At 40.4% G+C, this 19,176-nt stretch overlaps 1 protein-coding gene across 1 annotated transcript in view; it reads right to left on the reverse strand.

Annotated features, from left to right (window-relative positions):
* SAMHD1 (SAM and HD domain containing deoxynucleoside triphosphate triphosphohydrolase 1) overlaps positions 1–17,364 on the reverse strand; it is a gene marked incomplete at its 5' end in the record, with an annotated part of 43,278 nt that extends 25,914 nt beyond the window's left edge. Inside the window, 6 exons of the mRNA XM_084247326.1 lie at positions 1,216–1,286; positions 3,200–3,315; positions 5,870–6,030; positions 9,234–9,306; positions 12,418–12,484; positions 17,157–17,364. Of these exons, the coding sequence (XP_084103452.1) occupies positions 1,216–1,286; positions 3,200–3,315; positions 5,870–6,030; positions 9,234–9,306; positions 12,418–12,484; positions 17,157–17,364 (696 nt within the window). The remainder of the gene's footprint in view (positions 1–1,215; positions 1,287–3,199; positions 3,316–5,869; positions 6,031–9,233; positions 9,307–12,417; positions 12,485–17,156) is intronic.
* Between the last annotated feature and the right edge of the window lie 1,812 nt (positions 17,365–19,176).

A 19,176-nucleotide genomic window follows, 5' to 3' on the forward strand; every position in this document is an offset into this window, starting at 1 on the left:
TCACCCCCCCCCCACACCTCTGGCCTGTACCCCAGTTCTTGTATGCATAAATAAATAAATCTTTAAAAAAAAAAACCACTGCGCATAGCAACTTTATTAACCTTAGTAATTAATAACCTCATTAATAAACAGAAAAGTAAAAATCCAACTTCCATTAAATGTAGAAAAGATGAGCAAAACTTGACTTATTCATACAACAGACTACCTCAGCAATAAAAAGGAATGAACTACTATTAATGACAAAAACTTCTGGCTTTTCCAGATTGAATATTTGTAGATTAGAACAGCAGCTTTAAGACAATCCATGAGGATAATGAATGCATTCAAGTGAGTGAATCTTAAATCGTTTGTTGAGTGAATAAAGCAAGATACAATAAGCACCCACTATGTGATATACTTATATCCAGTTTAAAAACAAGGTAACTGATCTATAATTATGAAAGTGTAAGATAGTGGTTTGAACAGGGAAGAAGGAATTGATGGAAAGGGGTACAAAGGAATTTTGCAGAAAGATGAAAGCATTCTATAGCCTGATTTTAAGTGGTGGTTACATGGAGACATACACGTGCCAAAACTCCCTGAATTGTACACTTAAATCTATATAATGTATCACGTGTGAATTATCCCTTTGAAGAAAACAAACAGAAAATAGTGATTGACACATAAGAGGCACTTGCTATATACTGATATTCCTTTCAACTCCAGGTTCTAGAAGTACATGTGGAAAAAAATATGATTGAACCTAGCTTTACTTCTTAAAATTGATTCCAAATATATGGGTCAGTTACCTGCAAGTCCCAAATTATCAAATGGTTCCTTTAACTTACATGATGAATTGAAACAAGTGAAATGATTTTTATTTATTTTTCGGCAGTGTGAAAAAGTAGAAAAGCATTAAATTAGCAACTAGAAAACCAAGTTTTCTAGTGTTGGCTCTGGTAGTTAGCAGTTCTGTGATTTTTGGTGCATCAATACACCTCTGTGCTTCAGGTTCCTTTGCACTAGTGAAAAACGGAGATGATAATTCTTTCCTTATGGACTACTTAAGGACTTTCCTTATGGTGAGATCAGTGGACACACACACACAAAAACACCCTGAAAACTGCAGTGGGAAGTATTCTATTCCACAGCAGCAGTTGCCTACAATAGCTTTTATTTTATTGACTATTGAATATTTGTACATACACTATATACATATTGAGTATATATACATACCTTCCAATTTATCCCTGGGCGAGCAAGTGGAATAAATCTTCCATCAAACATATGAGAAAATGGCCCGTGACCTTAAAAACAAAAAGCAGCCTTAGAACAAGAAAACTGTTTGCAAATTGATAAAAATGGAATCTTTTAATCTTTTTAATTTAACTAGCATATCAACAGAAATTAAAATCCATAAATACATCACAAAAAAGGGCAAATCTTTCCTTCTTATTTCTACAGGAAACAGAACTCTATCAGAAAACAAGTCCTTCAAAGAGAGGTCTCTGAGAAATAAGTACAACTTAGTGAGTTAAACTTTTATTCTGAAATTTTGCCATTCCTAATTTTTGCTGTTAAACTTTCCTTTCTTTGATAAAATAATGGTAGCTGAAATTTTAATGTCCTTACTTGACTCTTTAAAAATTTGTCAAACCATAAAAGAGAGAGGTCACTGAATCACCAGAGTTTGCATAAATCTGAGTAAAATGACAGCCTTATGTAGCTAAAAGGAATGTAAATGACAAAATTTTTGGCATCTCCAGATTGAGTATTTGTGGATTAGAACTGCAGCTTTAAGACAATCCACTAGGGTCAGGAAGAAAATATTAGAACTTAATTTTATTACTCTCATTCTTTACAAACACCTATCTTTAAGTAAAATTCATCATGTACCTATTCTATAATAAACATACACATATCAGGACCATACCTAGGGATTTTACTGACGACTTGGGCAATCAGAAATGAAGATGACTAGTTTCTCTTATTTGTATATGATTTTAAGGTTCCACATTTACTATGATGAAACTCTGTTGAAGCACAACTGTGGTGTTATCAGCATTTCCCTATTAGTGAGTTCCTGGCCTGGAGGGAGCCCACAAGACACCAGCCCAGAGATTTTTTTCAGTGTGTACACAAAGGTTCATCACTAAGGGGCTCAGATTCCTGGGGATCTATCAAAGGTTTCCAAATGACTTCCTCTTAAAATAGGAAGAATTAAAATACCAAGAATCTGTTATATTTACCATGAGGAGTACTATTTATACTGAAATCTTCAAAGGGATAGGCTAAAAAAATGCCATATCCCTTTAAGTACCTGGCTATTGGAACACAGCCACAGGGGAAACACAACCCTCAGGATCCTACAATAGGTATGAATTAACATAAGGATAGGGGTAAAAACTTCTGTGATAAAAGAAGGCAAGATTATCTTTTTTTTAAAGATTTATTATTATTTATTTATGCATACAAGAACTGGGTGTAGGCCAGAGATGCAGGGGTGTGAGAAGGTTCACCAGAGACAGAGTGGGGAGCAGAACAGGTGGATCTACTAAAATATACTGCTGAGGGGAGCACCTGGTGAGACAGGAGAGGTCATCTCTTGGCTTGGGATCCAGTGCTCCAGTGGCTGGTGATAGCTTGACAGCTCTGAGACTTAACCCTTACTCCACCAGGGAAGCACTATTTTCTCTTTCTTTATCAACGGAAAAGGATGATGTTATTCTACTAGGTTGTGCACCAAGACATCACAGGGAAGAAAAGGAGTTCTTGGGCCTCCCTGGTGGCACAAGAGTTTATGCACAGCACTATAAAGCTATCCGCAGCCTCTGCAGCATGAGTTCAATCCATGGGCAGCCAGGGAGCTACCCACATGGCACAGCAGACCTCTTCTGTCTGGCCCACTGCTCTCCTCAGTAGTGTATCTCAGTAGATCTGCCTATTCTGCTCCCTACTCTGTCTCTGGTGAATACTCTCACCCATCGCAGCCCTGGTTTACACCCCAGTTCTTGTATGCATAAAATAAATAAAAACAAATCTTTAAAAAAAAACTTCATCCTTTTTCTTGTCTTTGCTGCACACTAATTGTATTAAAGTTCCTTTCCATTAAAGGTCTTACTCAGTAGAGTATGTTTTCTCTTGACAGGCGGATGACAGCACCTATTTAGAGTGGGCAGGTTTAGGGTTCCTGGGCTGCCCCTCTTCTTGCCCAACTTACCAAGGTCATGACAAAGTCCAGCAATCTGAACACAGAGCTCATCCCGTTCATTTATCTGCAGTTCAGGTTGCTTTTCACGCAGTTCACGAACTAGACATCCTGCTAGATACCCTACACTGCAGAGCAGAAAACAAAACAAGTCATACTTCTGTTTGAAAAATGAATAATACCTCTGGCTCTTAAGAACTTTAATATGTGGGGCTTCCCTGGTGGTGCAAGAGGTTAAGTGTCAGCACTATGAAACAATCTGCAACTACTGCAGCACGAGTTCGATCCAGAGATGTGACCCACATGGCGCAGCAGACCTCTCCGGTCTCACCCACTGCTCCCCTCAGCAGTGTATTTCAGTAGATCCGCCTGTTCTGCTCCCCACTCTGTCTCTGGTGAATCCTCTTGCCACCCACACCCCCATATCTCTGGCCTACACCCCAGCTCTTGTATGTATAAATAAATAAATCCTTTAATAAAACTTAAATATATTTCTCAGTAGTGGGTGCGGTATGATATAGACATTTGCTGAGGTTAAACCGTATGCTGAAACCTAGAGTTTTATAAACCGTTACTTAAATAAAAAAGAAAAAGAAAAAATATATATTTCTCATGTTTTCTAATATATATATCTTGGTCAACTTAACAGAATAGTCTGTTTCAGAGCCAGGCATGAACAGATAATTCCAAAGCGATACTTCTTATCTCTGCATCACTCATCACTAAAAAATGCAAAATCTAAACCACAATGTGATACCGCCTCACACGCACACACCCATTACGATGACCATTATATAAACACACACACACAAATATTATTCAGCTTTTAAAAAGAATGAAATTTTGACCTATGCTACAACATAGATAAACCTCAAGGAAATTATGCTAAGTGAAATAAGCAGTTTTGCAAGATGTAAAACTGCTGTAGCTTGCAGAAGTTACAAATAATGCATTATTCACTGAAAATAAAGTATCAATGATAGTTAAAGAGTTTGTTAAATAATCCAAGTGACAATTAGAACACTGGAAGCAGTCTGACAGATTTTATTCTGTGAGTATTGTTCCAATAAACAGTCTGAATTTAGCGGATACAGGTAGAAACAATACAGGTAGAAACAATGAGTCACTTACATTAAGAAAGTAATTATTCTTGATAGGTGGGGAAAGGGTTTGTAGTTCCAACTTGTCCTGACCTAAATATTTGTTGATGCTAGAGGAAAGTAACTCAGAATATAATTTTTTCTTTGCTAATGAATGTACTGCAGAGGTTCAGAGCTTGGGTATCATTGTCAAATCTTTTATTATCTGAAAAGACTGACCTTACGTTCAGGATGCAGCTACCTGCATTAGAGGATGAAGCCCATGAAGATGGCCTTGCTTCCCTGTCTGCAAGATAGGGGGTTGATCCCCAGAAAATTTAAAATTTTTTTTTTTAGATTTATTTATTTATTTATACAAGCACTAGGTACAGTCAGAAGCGTGGGAGGGTGAGAGAATTCACCAGAGCCAGAGCGGGGAACAGAACAGGCAGATTGACAAAGAAATACACTGCTGAGGGTAGCAGCGGGGCGAGATAGGAGAGGTCTGCACGCCATGTGGAACCCTCACCTGCAGCCGGGGAACGAACCGGTGCTGCAGAGGCTGCGGGCAGCTTCGCAGCCCAGCACTCAACCACTGCACCACCAGGGGAGGCCCTGATCCCCAGAAAATTTTATAACATGTTGACAGTGGATATATTTAATACTATTGAACCACACAATTAAAAAGGATTAAGATGGTAAATTTTACATTCTGTGTATTTTAGCTACAATTTTTTTTTAAAAAGTAGAACTGTTGGCGTTATGATGCTTGCAACACAGACTAAAGATAAAGCACCTCACAAATGTCAAATGCACTTTTAGCACTTCCTTAGTTCTGTATGAATACAAAATCTTTCTTCTCTCCTAAATTCTGAACTCCATGACAATAGAGACAATTGTTATTTGCTGGATTCATAGGGCCTAGTAAGTTTTCACTAAATATTTTTGATGACTAAATAGGTATTTGAGTAGATACATGTTTGGATAATTAAAAACGCTTCAAATCGACCTACACACACAAAAGCAATACAATGTGAGTACTTCATGAAAATCTAGAAAACCTAGTAACCCAGTTCTTCCCAGCCATGTCCTTTCAGCTCTACAGTTTATAATGAAAAAGCAGATTGTGTGAAAAGAGGTGCTACTTTCTATAAGTCTGTTCATGCTTTTCTGATTTGCATATTTTCTGATAGCTAAGAAAATTATCTGGATTCAAAGGGCAATTCTATACAAGACTAAGTAGGGACTACTTTATTTATTAAATAATTAATTTTTATTATTTATTAAATAATTTATTATTTATTAAATAATTAAACTTATAAAGTTATTTGTTAGTAACCAACCCTGATAGTTATAATATAAAAACATAAATATTTCTTCCAAATGATGTGTCAATAGATGGTATTTCATTATCTTTCCAAGAAAGATCTGAGGGCTTATAAGAATATAAAACAAATAAAATATAGCAAGACAAATCTCAATTTTCTCATCAATAAAATTATCTTTACCATTTGGTAAAACTATTCCCTAAAAGAGGAGACATTTATTTCATGAGACAGAGAAGGTTCTTAGTGACTAAGTTCCCCACCAATTCCCTTCTTACCCCAGACTATGTTCAAATCGATTGTGTGAAGCTCCAGGGAAAACATAGTAACCACCTCCCAATTGTTTGATATATCGAAGCCGCTGAAATTGAGGTGTGTCAATGATTCGAATGAGGAGAGGATGAAGTTCAATGTGGCCATGGATAGGATCATTAATTACCTAGAAAATTATGTTTCAATTAATATTATTAATAATACATAACTTCATTGAAAATTTTTGTGCAGTCATCCCTATACACAATCCAAAGTTAAAGCTATTTGCTTGTTCTAAGTAAGAACAATACTAAGGGAAATGACAAGACATTAATATCATTACCTTACTTAGGTATCACTAACAGAGAGATCAAGTATATTCGATCTGGGTAAATCTTACTTCTTCCTAATGGATTCTAGTAACAGAAAGATAATGATCTTAATCATGTTACTATATATATGTGACTAATTAGCCTTTATTTATTTATTTTTTTAAATATAAGGATTTTTTTTAATTAATTAATTTATTTATTTATACAAGCACTGGGGACAGTCAGAAGTGCAGGAGGGTGAGAGAATTCACCAGAGCCAGAGCAGGGAACAGAACAGGCAGACTGACGAAGTACACTGCTGAGGGGAGCAGCGGGCGGCAGGAGAGGCCTGCGCACCATGTGGGACCCTCACTGGTGGCCGGGGATTGAACTGGCGCTGCAGAGGCTGCAGGCAGCTTCGCAGCCCAGCGCTCAACCGCTGCACCACCAGGGGAGGCCCTAATTAGCCTTTAATAAGTTAGTGTTGAATTCAAATGAAACATATTGAAGACAGTCATTCACATCATATAAGTCGTATCACTACAAAGTCAATGACTAGAATTTGTACCTTTGTTAAACAATTCAACCCTGTGAATGTCCTTATCAGACAAGAAAAAGTTTCACAATCTTTAAGTTTATGAAAATTACATATAGTAGACCCTTGAGCAATCCATGAGTTAGAGGAGCCTTTCTATTTCACCACCCAATGCCCCAGTCAAAAATCTCAATATAATTTTTGACTTTCCAAAGAGTTAACAATAAACTAGTCTATTCCTTTCCCTTTATATAAGATCAATGTAATTACCATAAAACAAATAATGACCTATGAGCCTCCCTGGTGGCGCAGGGGTTAAAGTCTCAGTGCTATAAAGCTATCACCAGCCACTGCAGCCTGAGTTTGCCCCTGACCAGGAAGCTAACCCACATGGCACAGCAGACCTCTCCTGTCTTCGCTCACTGTTCCCGTCAGTATTTCAGTAGATCCACCTGTTCTGCTTCTCACTCTGTCTCTGGTGATCCCCTTACCCCCAACCCCTGCAATTCTGGCCTACACTCAGTTCTTGTATGCATGAATAAATAAAAATAAATCTTTAAAAAAATACAAATAACAATTTATCATTAAAATTATCAAAGAACAATTCTGTAATTTAGTTTCATTCATTTACAGATCTAAAATCCCCCACTATAAATTATTTCATGTCAGAACGCATGGTGAACAATTTTCATGTTTTTACAAATCCGGATTCAGAAGCCAACTATACTAAATTTAGTATGAAGAAAAATGAGTTAAGAATAAAAGATGGCAGGGCCTCCGTGGTGGTGCAAGAGATTAAGACACAACCTATGAAGCTATCTGCAGCCACTGCAGCACGAGTTCGATTTCCAGCCAGGAAGCAACCCACATGGCACAGCAGACCTCTCCTGACTCGCCCGCTGCTCCCCTCAGCAGTGTATTTCAGTCTGCCCGTTCTGTTCCCCACTCTATCTGTGGTGAATCCTCTCACCCCCCACACCTCTGGCCTGTACCCTATTCTTGTATGCATAAATAAATCTTTAAAAAAAAAAAGATGGTGACCTTAAGCTAGGCAATAGTTTCTTAGATATAACACCAAAAGCAAAAAAGGCAAAACAAAAAAAAAAAATAGGGCCTTCCTGGTGGCCTAGGGGTTAAGTCTCAGCACTATCACCTCCATAGCCTGAATTCAATACCTGGCCAGAGAGTTAACCCACATAAGGAGCAGCAGACCTCTCCTGTTTTGCCCCACTGCTCCTCTTAATAGTGTATTTCAGTAAATACACCTGTTCTGCTCCCCATTCTGGCTCTGGTGAATCCTCTCACAGCCCTGCGCCTCTGGCCTACACCCTAGTTCTTCTATGCAAGATAAAATAAAATAAAATAAACTGAACTACATCAAAAATTTAAACTTCTGTGTTCAGAAAATCACCAACAAAAAGTGAAAAGACAGTACAGAAAATGGTAGAAAATATTTACTTATCATATATCTAAAAAGTGACCTAGGGCCTCCCTGGGGGTGCAAGGGGTAAAGCAAAGAAAGCTCTGTGAAGTTATCTGCAACCTCTGCAGCCAGGGTTCAATACCCAGCTACCCACATGGTGCAGCAGACCTTTCCTGCTCACCTGCTGCTCCCTTCAGCAGTGTATTTCAGTCAGTTTGCCTGTTCTGCTCCCCACTCTGTGTCTGGTGAATTCTCTCACCCCCTGCACCTCTGACCTGTACCCCAGTTCTGGTATGCACAAATAAAGTTTTTAAAAATAAATAAATAGGGCCTCCCTAGTAGCATAGGGGTTAAAGACAAAGCTTTCAAGCTGCTGCCAGCTGCTGCTAGCTGCCCCACCACGAGTTCAATCCCCAGAGGCCAGGGAGCAACCCGCATGGCTTAGTAGACCTCTCCTGTCTCGCCCGCTGCTCCCCTCAGCAGTGTATTTCAGTGGATCTGCCTGTTCTGGTCCCCACTCTTTGGTGAGTCCTCTCACCTCCCACACCTCTGGACTGAACCCACTTCTTGTGTGCATGAATGGATAGATCTTTATAAATAAATAAATAAACAAACAAATAAATAAACGGTGACCTGCATCCATAATATATAAAGAACTTTATTTAAAAGACTTATTTTTATTTATTTATGTATACAACAACTGAGGTGTAGGCCAGAGGTGTGGGGGGTGAGAGAATTCACCAGAGACAGAGTGGGGAGCAGAACAGGTGGATCTACTGAAATACACTATTGAAGGGAGCAGTGGGCAGAGACAGGAGAGGTCTGCTGCGCCAAGTAGGTTAGCTCCCTGGCCGGGGATTGAACTCAGGCCGCAGTGGCTGACCATAACTTGAAAGCAGTGAGACTTCAACCCCTGGGCCACCAGGAAGGCACAATACATAAAGAAATTTTACAATTTAAATTAGATTGTGAGAACAAGTGAGCAATTTTGTGAACTTTCTAAAAAACATTAACTTGTACACTTTCAACGAGTAAGCTGAAGTTATGTGAATTGTATCAATTCTACATAATTGTTGTATCACTTTATATTTCAAAAACATGATAACTCAGATTCTTCTTACCTTCATTGCATCACCATGACGTGGACCCAGTCGTTGGATATAACTAATCAGTTTCCGTCTCTCACCCAAGGAACTAAAATTATAACAGGTTAAAAAAATCTGTCATCAATTACTTAATAATAACGCATGGAATATTTAACAGATTATAGTCAACTCAAGATTATCTACACTAACAGAAAAAGAAGTCAGATTAAAAGAAACAATAAATAATACAAACTTAATCCTAGAAACTCTTTTCTTTTAGCTGAGCATAACCAAGAGTTACAGCATAACATAATATTAACCTCACTGCCCAGTATTTTCCTAAGCTAATCATTTATTTAAAACCCCAAACAGAAACTATTCATAAAGAATTTCCTGATTAAAGGAAATAAATATAGCCACTAAAACTCTGAAGACTTTTGTTTTGGCAAAGTTTATGGCAAAATAAATTCTTAAAACAAAGATCCTGGGTCAGAATACTTAGGTTATGTTAAGATTTTATTTCTGACAGCCTCCTGCCTACTTATGGCTGTGCATGTACCTTTTTTTTTCTCCTTTTCCTAATAAACCTGTCCTGTTAAAATATAAAGATTTTTATTTCTGCATTTCTAATGCAAAATGTAATCCTTGTTACAACCTATATCTACATTTAACATAACAATGTCCTTATTTCCTAAAAAAAATCTTTTAAATTAGCTAATTAAAAAAAATTGGGGGCCTCCCTGGTGGTGCAAGGGGTTAAGTCTCAGCACTATGAAGCCATCAGCAGCCATTGCAGCACACGACTTGGATCCCCGGCCAGCAAGATACCCACATGGCACAGCAGACCTCTCCTGTCTCGCCCACTGGTCCTCTCAGCAGTGTATTTCAGCCAATCTGCCTATTTTGCTCCCCATTTTCTCTGGTGAATCTTCTCACCCCTCCACACCTCTGGCTTATATCCTAGTTCTTGTATGCATAAATAAATAAATCTTTAAAAAAAAAAAATCAAGTGACTATAAGAAATGCTTGTTTAAACTGGATTCCCCCTAGAAAGCTGAGTCCAGAACAAGAGCTTACATAAAACAATTTATTTTGGGGCATGAATCCTGGGAACAGGGGTAGGGGCTAACAAAGGTGAAACAGGAAAGGAGGCAAGAGCAATACAAGGATACACTAAATTAGTTGCAGTGATATCATTTTGGACAATTTCAGCTGATCCCACTGGGATCTTTAAAGGTAGCAGCTTTTTTGGGCCTCCCTAGTGGCCTAGGGGTTAAGTCCCAGAGCTATCACTGCTACTGACTGAGTTTGATCCCCAGCCAGGGAGATAACCCACACGGCACAGCCGACCTTTCCAGTCTCCTCTGCTGCTCCCCTTAGCAGTGTATTTCAGTAAATTCACCTGTTCTGCCCCCACTCTGTCACAGGTGAATCCTCTCACCCCCTGTACCTCTGGCCCACACCCTAGTTCTTTTAGTCAAGAAAAAAAGTAGCATCATTCTGTCCAGTAGAATTTAGCAATGATGGAAATCTACATTTGCTCTGTCCAACCATTAGTCACAAGCTCTAAGTGGCTATTGAGTACTTGAAATATGGCTAGCCTAACTGAAGTATTTAAATTAATTTAAAAATGTAGCTAGTGGCTACCATATAAGGAAACACAAGTGTAAGGAGTCCTGCAGAATCTACCTTTGAATTAAAAGGTAGGCACATAAGTTGTATCACATAATGTTCCCTTTGAAATTGTCTGTTTTGTTCACTAATGTGTCCTAAATTCTAGAAGAATATCTAACACGTAATGAGCATTCCATAAATATTTGTTGAAGAAATCAATAGCATTTGGGTCTACAAAGTCTATGATTCTCTAAAAAGAAAGGATATTGGAATCTCAAATAATAAGCACACTTACATGTAAGAAAGAGGTAGTACCAGGGTGGGGGGCCTTTGAGGGGACTAAAGAGGCTTGAAAATTATGAAAGCGTCATAAGGTTCTTTTTTTTTTTAAAGATTTATTTTTTATTTATACAAGTACTGGGGTACAAGCCAGATACACAGGAGGGTGAGAGGATTCACCAGAGACAGAGCGGGGAACAGACAGGCAGACTGATGAAATACACTGCTGAGGAGAGCAGCGGGTGCAACAGGAGAGGTCTGCCGCACCATGTGGGATTCTCACCAGCTGGCCGGGATCGAACCCGCGCTGCAGAGGCTGCGGAGAGGCTGCACAGGCAGCCTCACAGTGTGGAGCTCAATCGCCTGCGCCACCAGGGAGGCCCAGGCATCATAAGGTTCTGATCAAAAAACACACATTGAAAGACAGCTAAATGTTCTAAGAAGATCTTTTCTTCACAATCTCCTTCCATTACTATTTACTAAGGGAAAGTGCATGAGGCCATTCAGTATAATCCTTTGTATTGATTCTTTGGTTACAGTTACCACAAACAATATTTAGCTAAGTGGAATTCCAGAAGAAAAGATCATATTTCACTACTGTTGCCAAATTCCATAATAGAAACTAAGTCTCCATTTTAAGGAATATTTAAATATTGGATCACCTTCAGCCATACATTGGAATCAAAGTCTCTCTCTCTCTCTCTCTCTCAACATACATACATATATATATATGTATATGCGTATATGTGTATATATATAAAGTTTACAAGGGCTTATGTACTAATCACTTTACATACATTGTATCATTATTAGTATCCATTTTACAGGTATAGAAATTGATTACATAATTTGTCCCATATCAACAACTAACAAGCACCAAACTACTTTGTCATAACTACTAGTCACAAACTACTTTGTATAGTGTTTCTAAATCTAATACCGCAAACACTACAGTCTAAGACAGTTTTAGGAAAACCTAGAAATAGATTCAAAATAAGGTTATAGTCTTGATTTTTCTTGCTAACATGTCCCCCCATCAGTTCTTATTTCTTTTCTAGTGTTTAATATTCAACTATTCTGAACGTGAGAATAAAAAGTTGTTTACTACAAATTTCATTAAGGTTTGTCAGCAAAATTTTAAAAATATGACTCATCAGTTATATTAGACATAGGATTTGCACAACAGAAACAACTGGCGAACAATTTTAAAATGTGCCACAAATTTATATGAGGATAGTTAGTATTAGAGATCTTGGAGTTTATCCCTCAAATGTAAATAAAATGGTTATAAGTATTCTTGGATTCAATATGAATTTATAGTTCTTACCTCATTCCAAGATTTTCAAGAAGGGAATCATCAAGAAAGGGCAGTAATGAACCTGTGATTTTATTTTCTACGGAAAGAAAGGAAGAGAGATGAATGATTTCAATATTTAGAGCATATGATCTTTGATTTCTTTCAAATTGGATCTATCAGAATTTATTCAGATCAACATTTCTGAGGATTCATTAATCAACTGGACTGTCTCATGTCCTACTTTTTAATTGCTACTTGGAGGTCTTAATTTTAATAAGATGATTATACCAAGAAGCTTTTTTTTTAATAAAGAAGATGATAATTTAAAAATTATTTCAGTAAATTTGCATAAGCTCAGTTGCCAAAAACAACAACAACAACAGACCTGTGGGGTTTTTACCAAGTTGACCCCTTTCTGGGGTGGGGAAAAGTCTCTTTCATTCTTAAATTAGTCATGTAAAAAAATAGCCTGAGGGTTTCCCAAAGTGTTAACTTAGTTCTAAAACCTCCAACGAAAGCATGCAATACTATACCTCTAAAGGCTTTATATATGATTTGTTTTTTCTTTCTCTTTTTATATAATTAATTCTAGTCCTTCCTGACCTAAGATTTCAAAACTCTAGACTACTTTAAAACAATAACTTTCTGAAGCTAACAAGATGAGGAAGTAGTTTTCCAGAAAGAAAGAGTTTAAATGAAAACGGCTTTTTTTTGTATTTTTTGATCATAAAAAATAATGTAAATAAATTCAACAATTAAAAATACAGAAAGTATAAAATATCAATTTAAATTTTCCTAATAGATAATCACTGTTAACATTTCCGTGAATATCATTCAAGGCATTCATCCACGCAACTAGGTAATTTTACATAAATGAGATTATGTTGTTTATGACTTACTTTTTCATAGCTAACATGTCATAAACTTATTTCTTGCCAATTATTAAACTACATCATTTTAAACTGATGACAGTCTTATCTTCCATAAGATATACTATGTAGTAAGATATATTTAACTACTTTTTTTCAGAGCCATAAGCTCCTTGCCCCTAAAATGAGCATAACTGAATTTAAATAGAGTTATAAAGATTTTTTAAGATAAAAAACATCAAGAGCACAGACCATTATCTCACACAAAGTAAACTTTCAATAAATGCTAACCATCACTTAATTAATACTATTATTTAAAGAATTCACTCAGTACCATTCAGAACTTCATCTGCAAATGAAAACAAGACTTTTATTTGAGATAGTTATGGAGATGGTAATCCAGAAGCACACCTTAACAAGGCCCTGTGAAACTCCACTCTGGAGTAAAAAAGACACTTTATACAGGCAGAGTTCCTAGAGGTAAACTAACAAAATTCTCGAAAAGGGGAAATATAAACATGCAAAAGGAGGAAGCCTGGCTTTTTAGTGCATATGAACAACAGATAGCCCACATTGAGGCTCAGGTTTGTTTGGGGCAAGTTCATCATTTGAGTTGCTAAGTGGTCGGGTATGGTATATGTGCATAAATTCTACTCTCCTAATGACCTCAGATTCTGTTCTGGACAACCTCCTTTATTTTAATTTCATTTCTCAGTACAGTCACAATTATTGATAATTATTATTTAGGTAATTTATACTTTTTTTGCTATCTATAACCAATGGTTAGATGAACTGATCTCTGATCTTTAAAAAATAATCCTGCATATATATTTTGACATCTGTACACTCCTACCTGTAAGTTTCCTAGAAATAATATCCATGGTTGAGCTCAACAATCAATATTTTCCATCAGTTTCACTGGGTTACCTATTTCTCCTATTATTAATATTTAAATATCTTCTCATCTAAACAGTTGGTATTTTTTAAATTGCTATTGAGACTGAACACTTTTGTTTACTGGTTTGTTGTTAATTGTTTGTTCTTGTGTTTTGCTCATTTTTCTATTGGGGTGCTTTCTTTTTTCCACTTCTCTTAATTGATTATGTTCTCCAATTTTTCAAAAAATTGGTTTATTTCCTAATTGTTGAGAGAAATTTGATGGTTTTTGATGAAAACTTATTAAGTTGTAGCTGGCATGAATTATGGAGTCCAAAGACCTAACTTTGAAATCAAACTCCACTTTTTTAATTGCTGTGTGACCTTGGAAAGTTATTTAATACTCTGAACCTCAAATACATCATCTATTTAAAAAAATATATGGTTAAGGGGGGGCAGGGCAGGGAAAAATATATGGATGATAGCATAAAAAATGCCAGGGTTCTTGTTGTGAGAATGTATTTCCTAATGAGGTAAGAGCTCCAACACCTTGTGCTTGGGTTTGTCAAATAAAAACATCTAGACTTAGATAGTGAGATTTGGAAAGATTACCACAATAAGGAGAAAGTTCCCACTTTAGAAATCTGCAAGCAGCTCAAAATCTCCCACTTTAGAAATCTGCAAGCAGCTCAAAATCAAACAGAAAATTGTAAGGCTTTTTATAAAGTGAAGAAATGGGGGCCTCCCTGGTGGCACAAGATGTTGTGTCACAGCGCCACAGCAGCACAAGTTTGATCCCCCTCCAGGGAGCTAACCCACAGGGCGTTAACCTCTCCTGTCTCGCCCACTGCTCCTCTCAGCAGTGTATTTCAGTCAATCTAAGTGTTCTACTTCCCACTCTCTCTCTGGTGAATCCTCTCACACACACCCCACCTCTGGCCTACACCCCAGCTCTTGTATGCATAAATAAACAAATCTTAAAAAAAAAAATAAAGTGAAGGAAGTACAGGCAGAGAAGCAGAATGTTTGGAAGGAAAGCGGAACCAGCAAGAAAAATGACCCTACTGGTGTTTGTCAGGATGTTAGGGGGAAAGGATGTCCTGAGATAATCTCATACAGGCTTTGTGAACTCCACCCCCACTCCAGACTAAAGCCATCAGGACATTGGGAAAGACAAATTCCATCACCACCAAGGGGAGGGTGGCTGGGACCTGAGGGTGAAGTTGGGCAGCCAGGTTGGATATAAAAACCAAACTCGTGGGCCTTGTTCCCTCTCTGGCTCCCGATCGCTCGCCTCCTGGCTTCAAGGCTCCTGGCTGGCGGCCAACACTGAGAGCGCCATTTTGGGATTCCTGATCAGCGGATCGGGTAGGACTCATTTAATACTTTGTCTCCCACTTTTCTCCCAGAGCTGTCCATTTCCTCATTTCCCCTTCCCTTGTAAATAAACCTTTTATTAACCTTTCACGTGTGCCTGCAGTAGAGCATTGATAAGTCCTTTTAAGCGCGCGGGTGAGGACCCACAGTCAGGCACCCCGTTTTGTATCGGGGTTGCTCTACAACAGTTTGGCGCCGGACAGTGTCCTGTTGTGCTCAGCTCAGATCCCAGGGAAAGCTGACGAGGGGCATAACCCACTTTTTCAGTGCTTGCTCAGGTTTGGGGGCAACCACAAGTTCAGGGGTCTGCAGGAAAGAAAAAGAGAGGCCTAACTGACAAAACAAAGAGAAGGAATTGTGAAACACCAACTAAAAATAAGCAGTATCTTCTGGTAGCATTGTACTAGACTGTGGATTCAAGAGAACAGATCATTCTGGAAGCAGATGAATTAATCTACAGAACACCATTGAACAGACAGCCAACACATAGCCAATCACATTTTGGAGCCAGAAAAATTAAACTCCTTTATGACCACCTGTTGCTACTACAAGGAAAAAAATCCACTCCAACAGAGAACAGGGGGCCGGGAAGGAAAAGAGGTACAATTTCCCACACCCATTCAAGCTATCTTTACTACCTGAACTACTGATTTTATTTTGACCCAAGTCACCAGAGCGGAGAAACAGGGCCCCACAATTGCAGAAGTTTGCTGGATTTGCAAACCACATCACTGCCCTCTAGAACAAGCCAGAGGATAAGGCTTCACACCCATCACAGAGAGCTGAATGCATTTCAAGTGGTGGGATGGCTGCTTGAACTTGAGTCAGTAAAGTCACTTAACACAACCTACACACCTCAGATGAGATGAGACCAAACTGTGAGCTGCAGGGAGTTCGCTGGTCAACTGAACATCCCAAAAATGCTTTTGGAGAATAAAACATGATCATTACGAAACTGAAGTACAATCAACAGGTCATTCTGGGCCCTCGTGGGATACTATGGTTTGGATTTGGATATTAACAAAACAAGCTCCTCCCTTTTTAGGAAATCCCCAAATTGAGGAGGCAAGCAGAGGAAAGCAAAACCTATCAGCACCAAAACACACCCTAACTTGGCAAGCGTGCCCGAGCTGCGGTAGCAGAGGGGTCTCCCGAGACCGGGGCGCCCGAATGACAGCAACCACACGACCGAGGGACTCGAGTCTCTCCTGTCCAGGGCTGGGGCCGCAAGTCCCGAAGAATCCCAGCAGAACTGGACCGCCTGCGCCGTCCAGATTTGCAACCCAAAGTCGGCTTCCTTCCCACGAGACCCAGACGCCCCATTTCGCCTCCCTCCACCTCACCTCCTGCCTCAGGTGCCCCCCTTCGGTGCCTCTGGCGCCAGATCAGCCTTCCCCCCTCGGGCCCCTTTCTCTGGCTCTCCGCCGCGCCTCAGGATTCCATTCTCCGCCTCAGGTCATCCCTCCCAGGGCGCCCCCCGCCTGGGGTCCCCACCCCTGCGGGTGCCTCCCGCATCAGCTTCCCCTTCTCCGTGCCGAGGCCTCTGAGAGGCACTTGCTCACTGTCTCAGGGCGCCCCCTCCTCAGGCCCAGCGGCCCCCGCCTCGGGTCGCACCCCTCGGCCCCTCCAGCCCCAGTGCCCCGCTACCTCGGAAGCGCTGCAGCAGCCCCGAGTCACTGAAGCCACAGTGCTGCAGGTAGCAGCACACCTGCTCCGGATCCCAGGTTTTATGGTTCGGGTGGAGCTCGAGGCGCGGGGACATCTTCGCCTCTACGATAGGGGTGTTTGGCGGCGTTCTCGGGCTGCTGTCGCATCGGGCCCGCTTGGGGGGCTTCTCGGAGTCGGAGCTCTGCATGGCCACAGCCGGCGCCCGGCTCCACACAGTCAAGCACCGCGGCGCCCGCTCCGCGCGCAGGCGCACTGGCGGCCGGCCCCGGTGGCGAGTCAGCTTAGTAGAGCCGGCCCCCGCCTCCGCGCAGGCGCACTGACAGCTCAGCTGGGGCGCCCGCGGCTCAGCCACTTTGGCCAGCTGGTTCCTTGCGCAGGCGCCGTGACAATTCAATGGTCTTCAACCTCGCCCAGGGGGTTTCCGAGAAAGGGCTCTGCTCGAAACCGAACCAAGGGCGGTGCCAAGTAAAGGCTGTGTCGAGAAAAGATTGAGTACACACCCATGGAAGTCCCGACACAGTCCTTAGCCGGGGCTTTTCGGGGTGAATTGAGGGTACCCGCTGCTGAAAATCCCAGGCTTGTCCCTGGCCGTGTTTCAGAGACCCAAACCTAAAAGGCCACCAGGCTGCCAACATCTTGGGAAAAATGGGTAAGAAGCAAAACTGAAAGATCCTGGAATGACTTAAAATAATATGTGAAGGTATTTTCTTGCATTTCACAAGTTCTACAGTATTAGGCTTTACTAGCTGACTGGGCTGCTAGAGCGCCCTGGATATGCCTAGCCACAAACTCTGTTAGTCTTATCTTTAGGTTGCTATACAGAATCCGTTACAGGATAGAGAGAGGGGCACCCCAAAACCCCCAGACCTGCCCACTCTAAATAGGTTCTGCCATTTGCCACATCAAGAGAAAACATACTCTAGTGTGTAATACCGTCAATGGAAAGGAACTTTAACACAGTCAGTGTGCAATACAGAAAAGGGGTAGAATGGGGATGAATATAATTTCCAAATCAAGCACCTAAAGATACCCGGCCCCTTGTAAGTAAGTGTCCAGACAAACAGGGTTGGCCCAAAGCAGGGCCTCTGCGGCCTGACTGAAAGCCTGCCACAAGTCTAAGGCACCTCCTGGGGGGGACCCAAAGGAAAAGGGCAGAAGGGGTGTCCGGAAGGAAAAGAGCAAAATCAAAATCAAGATGAAGGTTGCCATTAACCTCCCCACGGGTCTCTCACCTACATCTGTTTCAAACGGTCCAGGACCAAAAAGCAAGTGCAGCTTCTTCACATGTCTCTCTGCTCCATGAGCCTCCTCCAAGTCTCCTCCTTACTCTCTATCCTTCTTCCTTCCTTTCCCAGTCTCTCCAGCTTCTTTTTCTCCCTGCTCAGCTCCACCCTCCCTTGGGTGGGACAGGGAACCTGGCACCTTCCCTTTTCCTGAAGACCACCCTGTTACAGAATGGACTTCTCTCCAAGCGAATCCTCTCCACCCCAAACACCAGGAGTTTAAGGAAACAAATTGGCCAATCTGATTAAAATTTATCTTCAATAACTTTCACTACTTGGTGGTAACAGACTCTGAAAATGCCATTGCCCTCCCTATATCTTCTCTTCTTGATAGGAGCTAGGGAGGAGGAGTAGATCTGGTGAGATGCTAAGCTGGTAGAGTAGGAAAACTGCACACATGTACTGCTTATGGCCTGTCTGCGCTGAGTTAATTTTCCAGCCCAAGGACATGTCTGGAGGAGTGCGAGGAACCAGTGCTATCAGAAGACCAGCTTCAGCACACTAGCCAGATGTCCAGCAGGGTGATAAGTTGCTCCGTGGTCTGTACATCACAATCTCCTGGCAGCAATGAAGGCCTGCTTACTGCTGAATTCTCTTTGTTCAACTCACGATAAAAAGTCACCTGGAAATGAAATGTTAAGGCAGTTTCTTTAGGATATTAGCCCTGTCTTCTAGATTGCCAGCTGTCTGATTAAATCACACTTTAAAGATTCAAT

The sequence above is a fragment of the Talpa europaea genome (genome assembly GCF_964194135.1).
Source record: "Talpa europaea genome assembly, chromosome: 11".
NCBI classification, from domain to species: domain Eukaryota; kingdom Metazoa; phylum Chordata; class Mammalia; order Eulipotyphla; family Talpidae; genus Talpa; species Talpa europaea.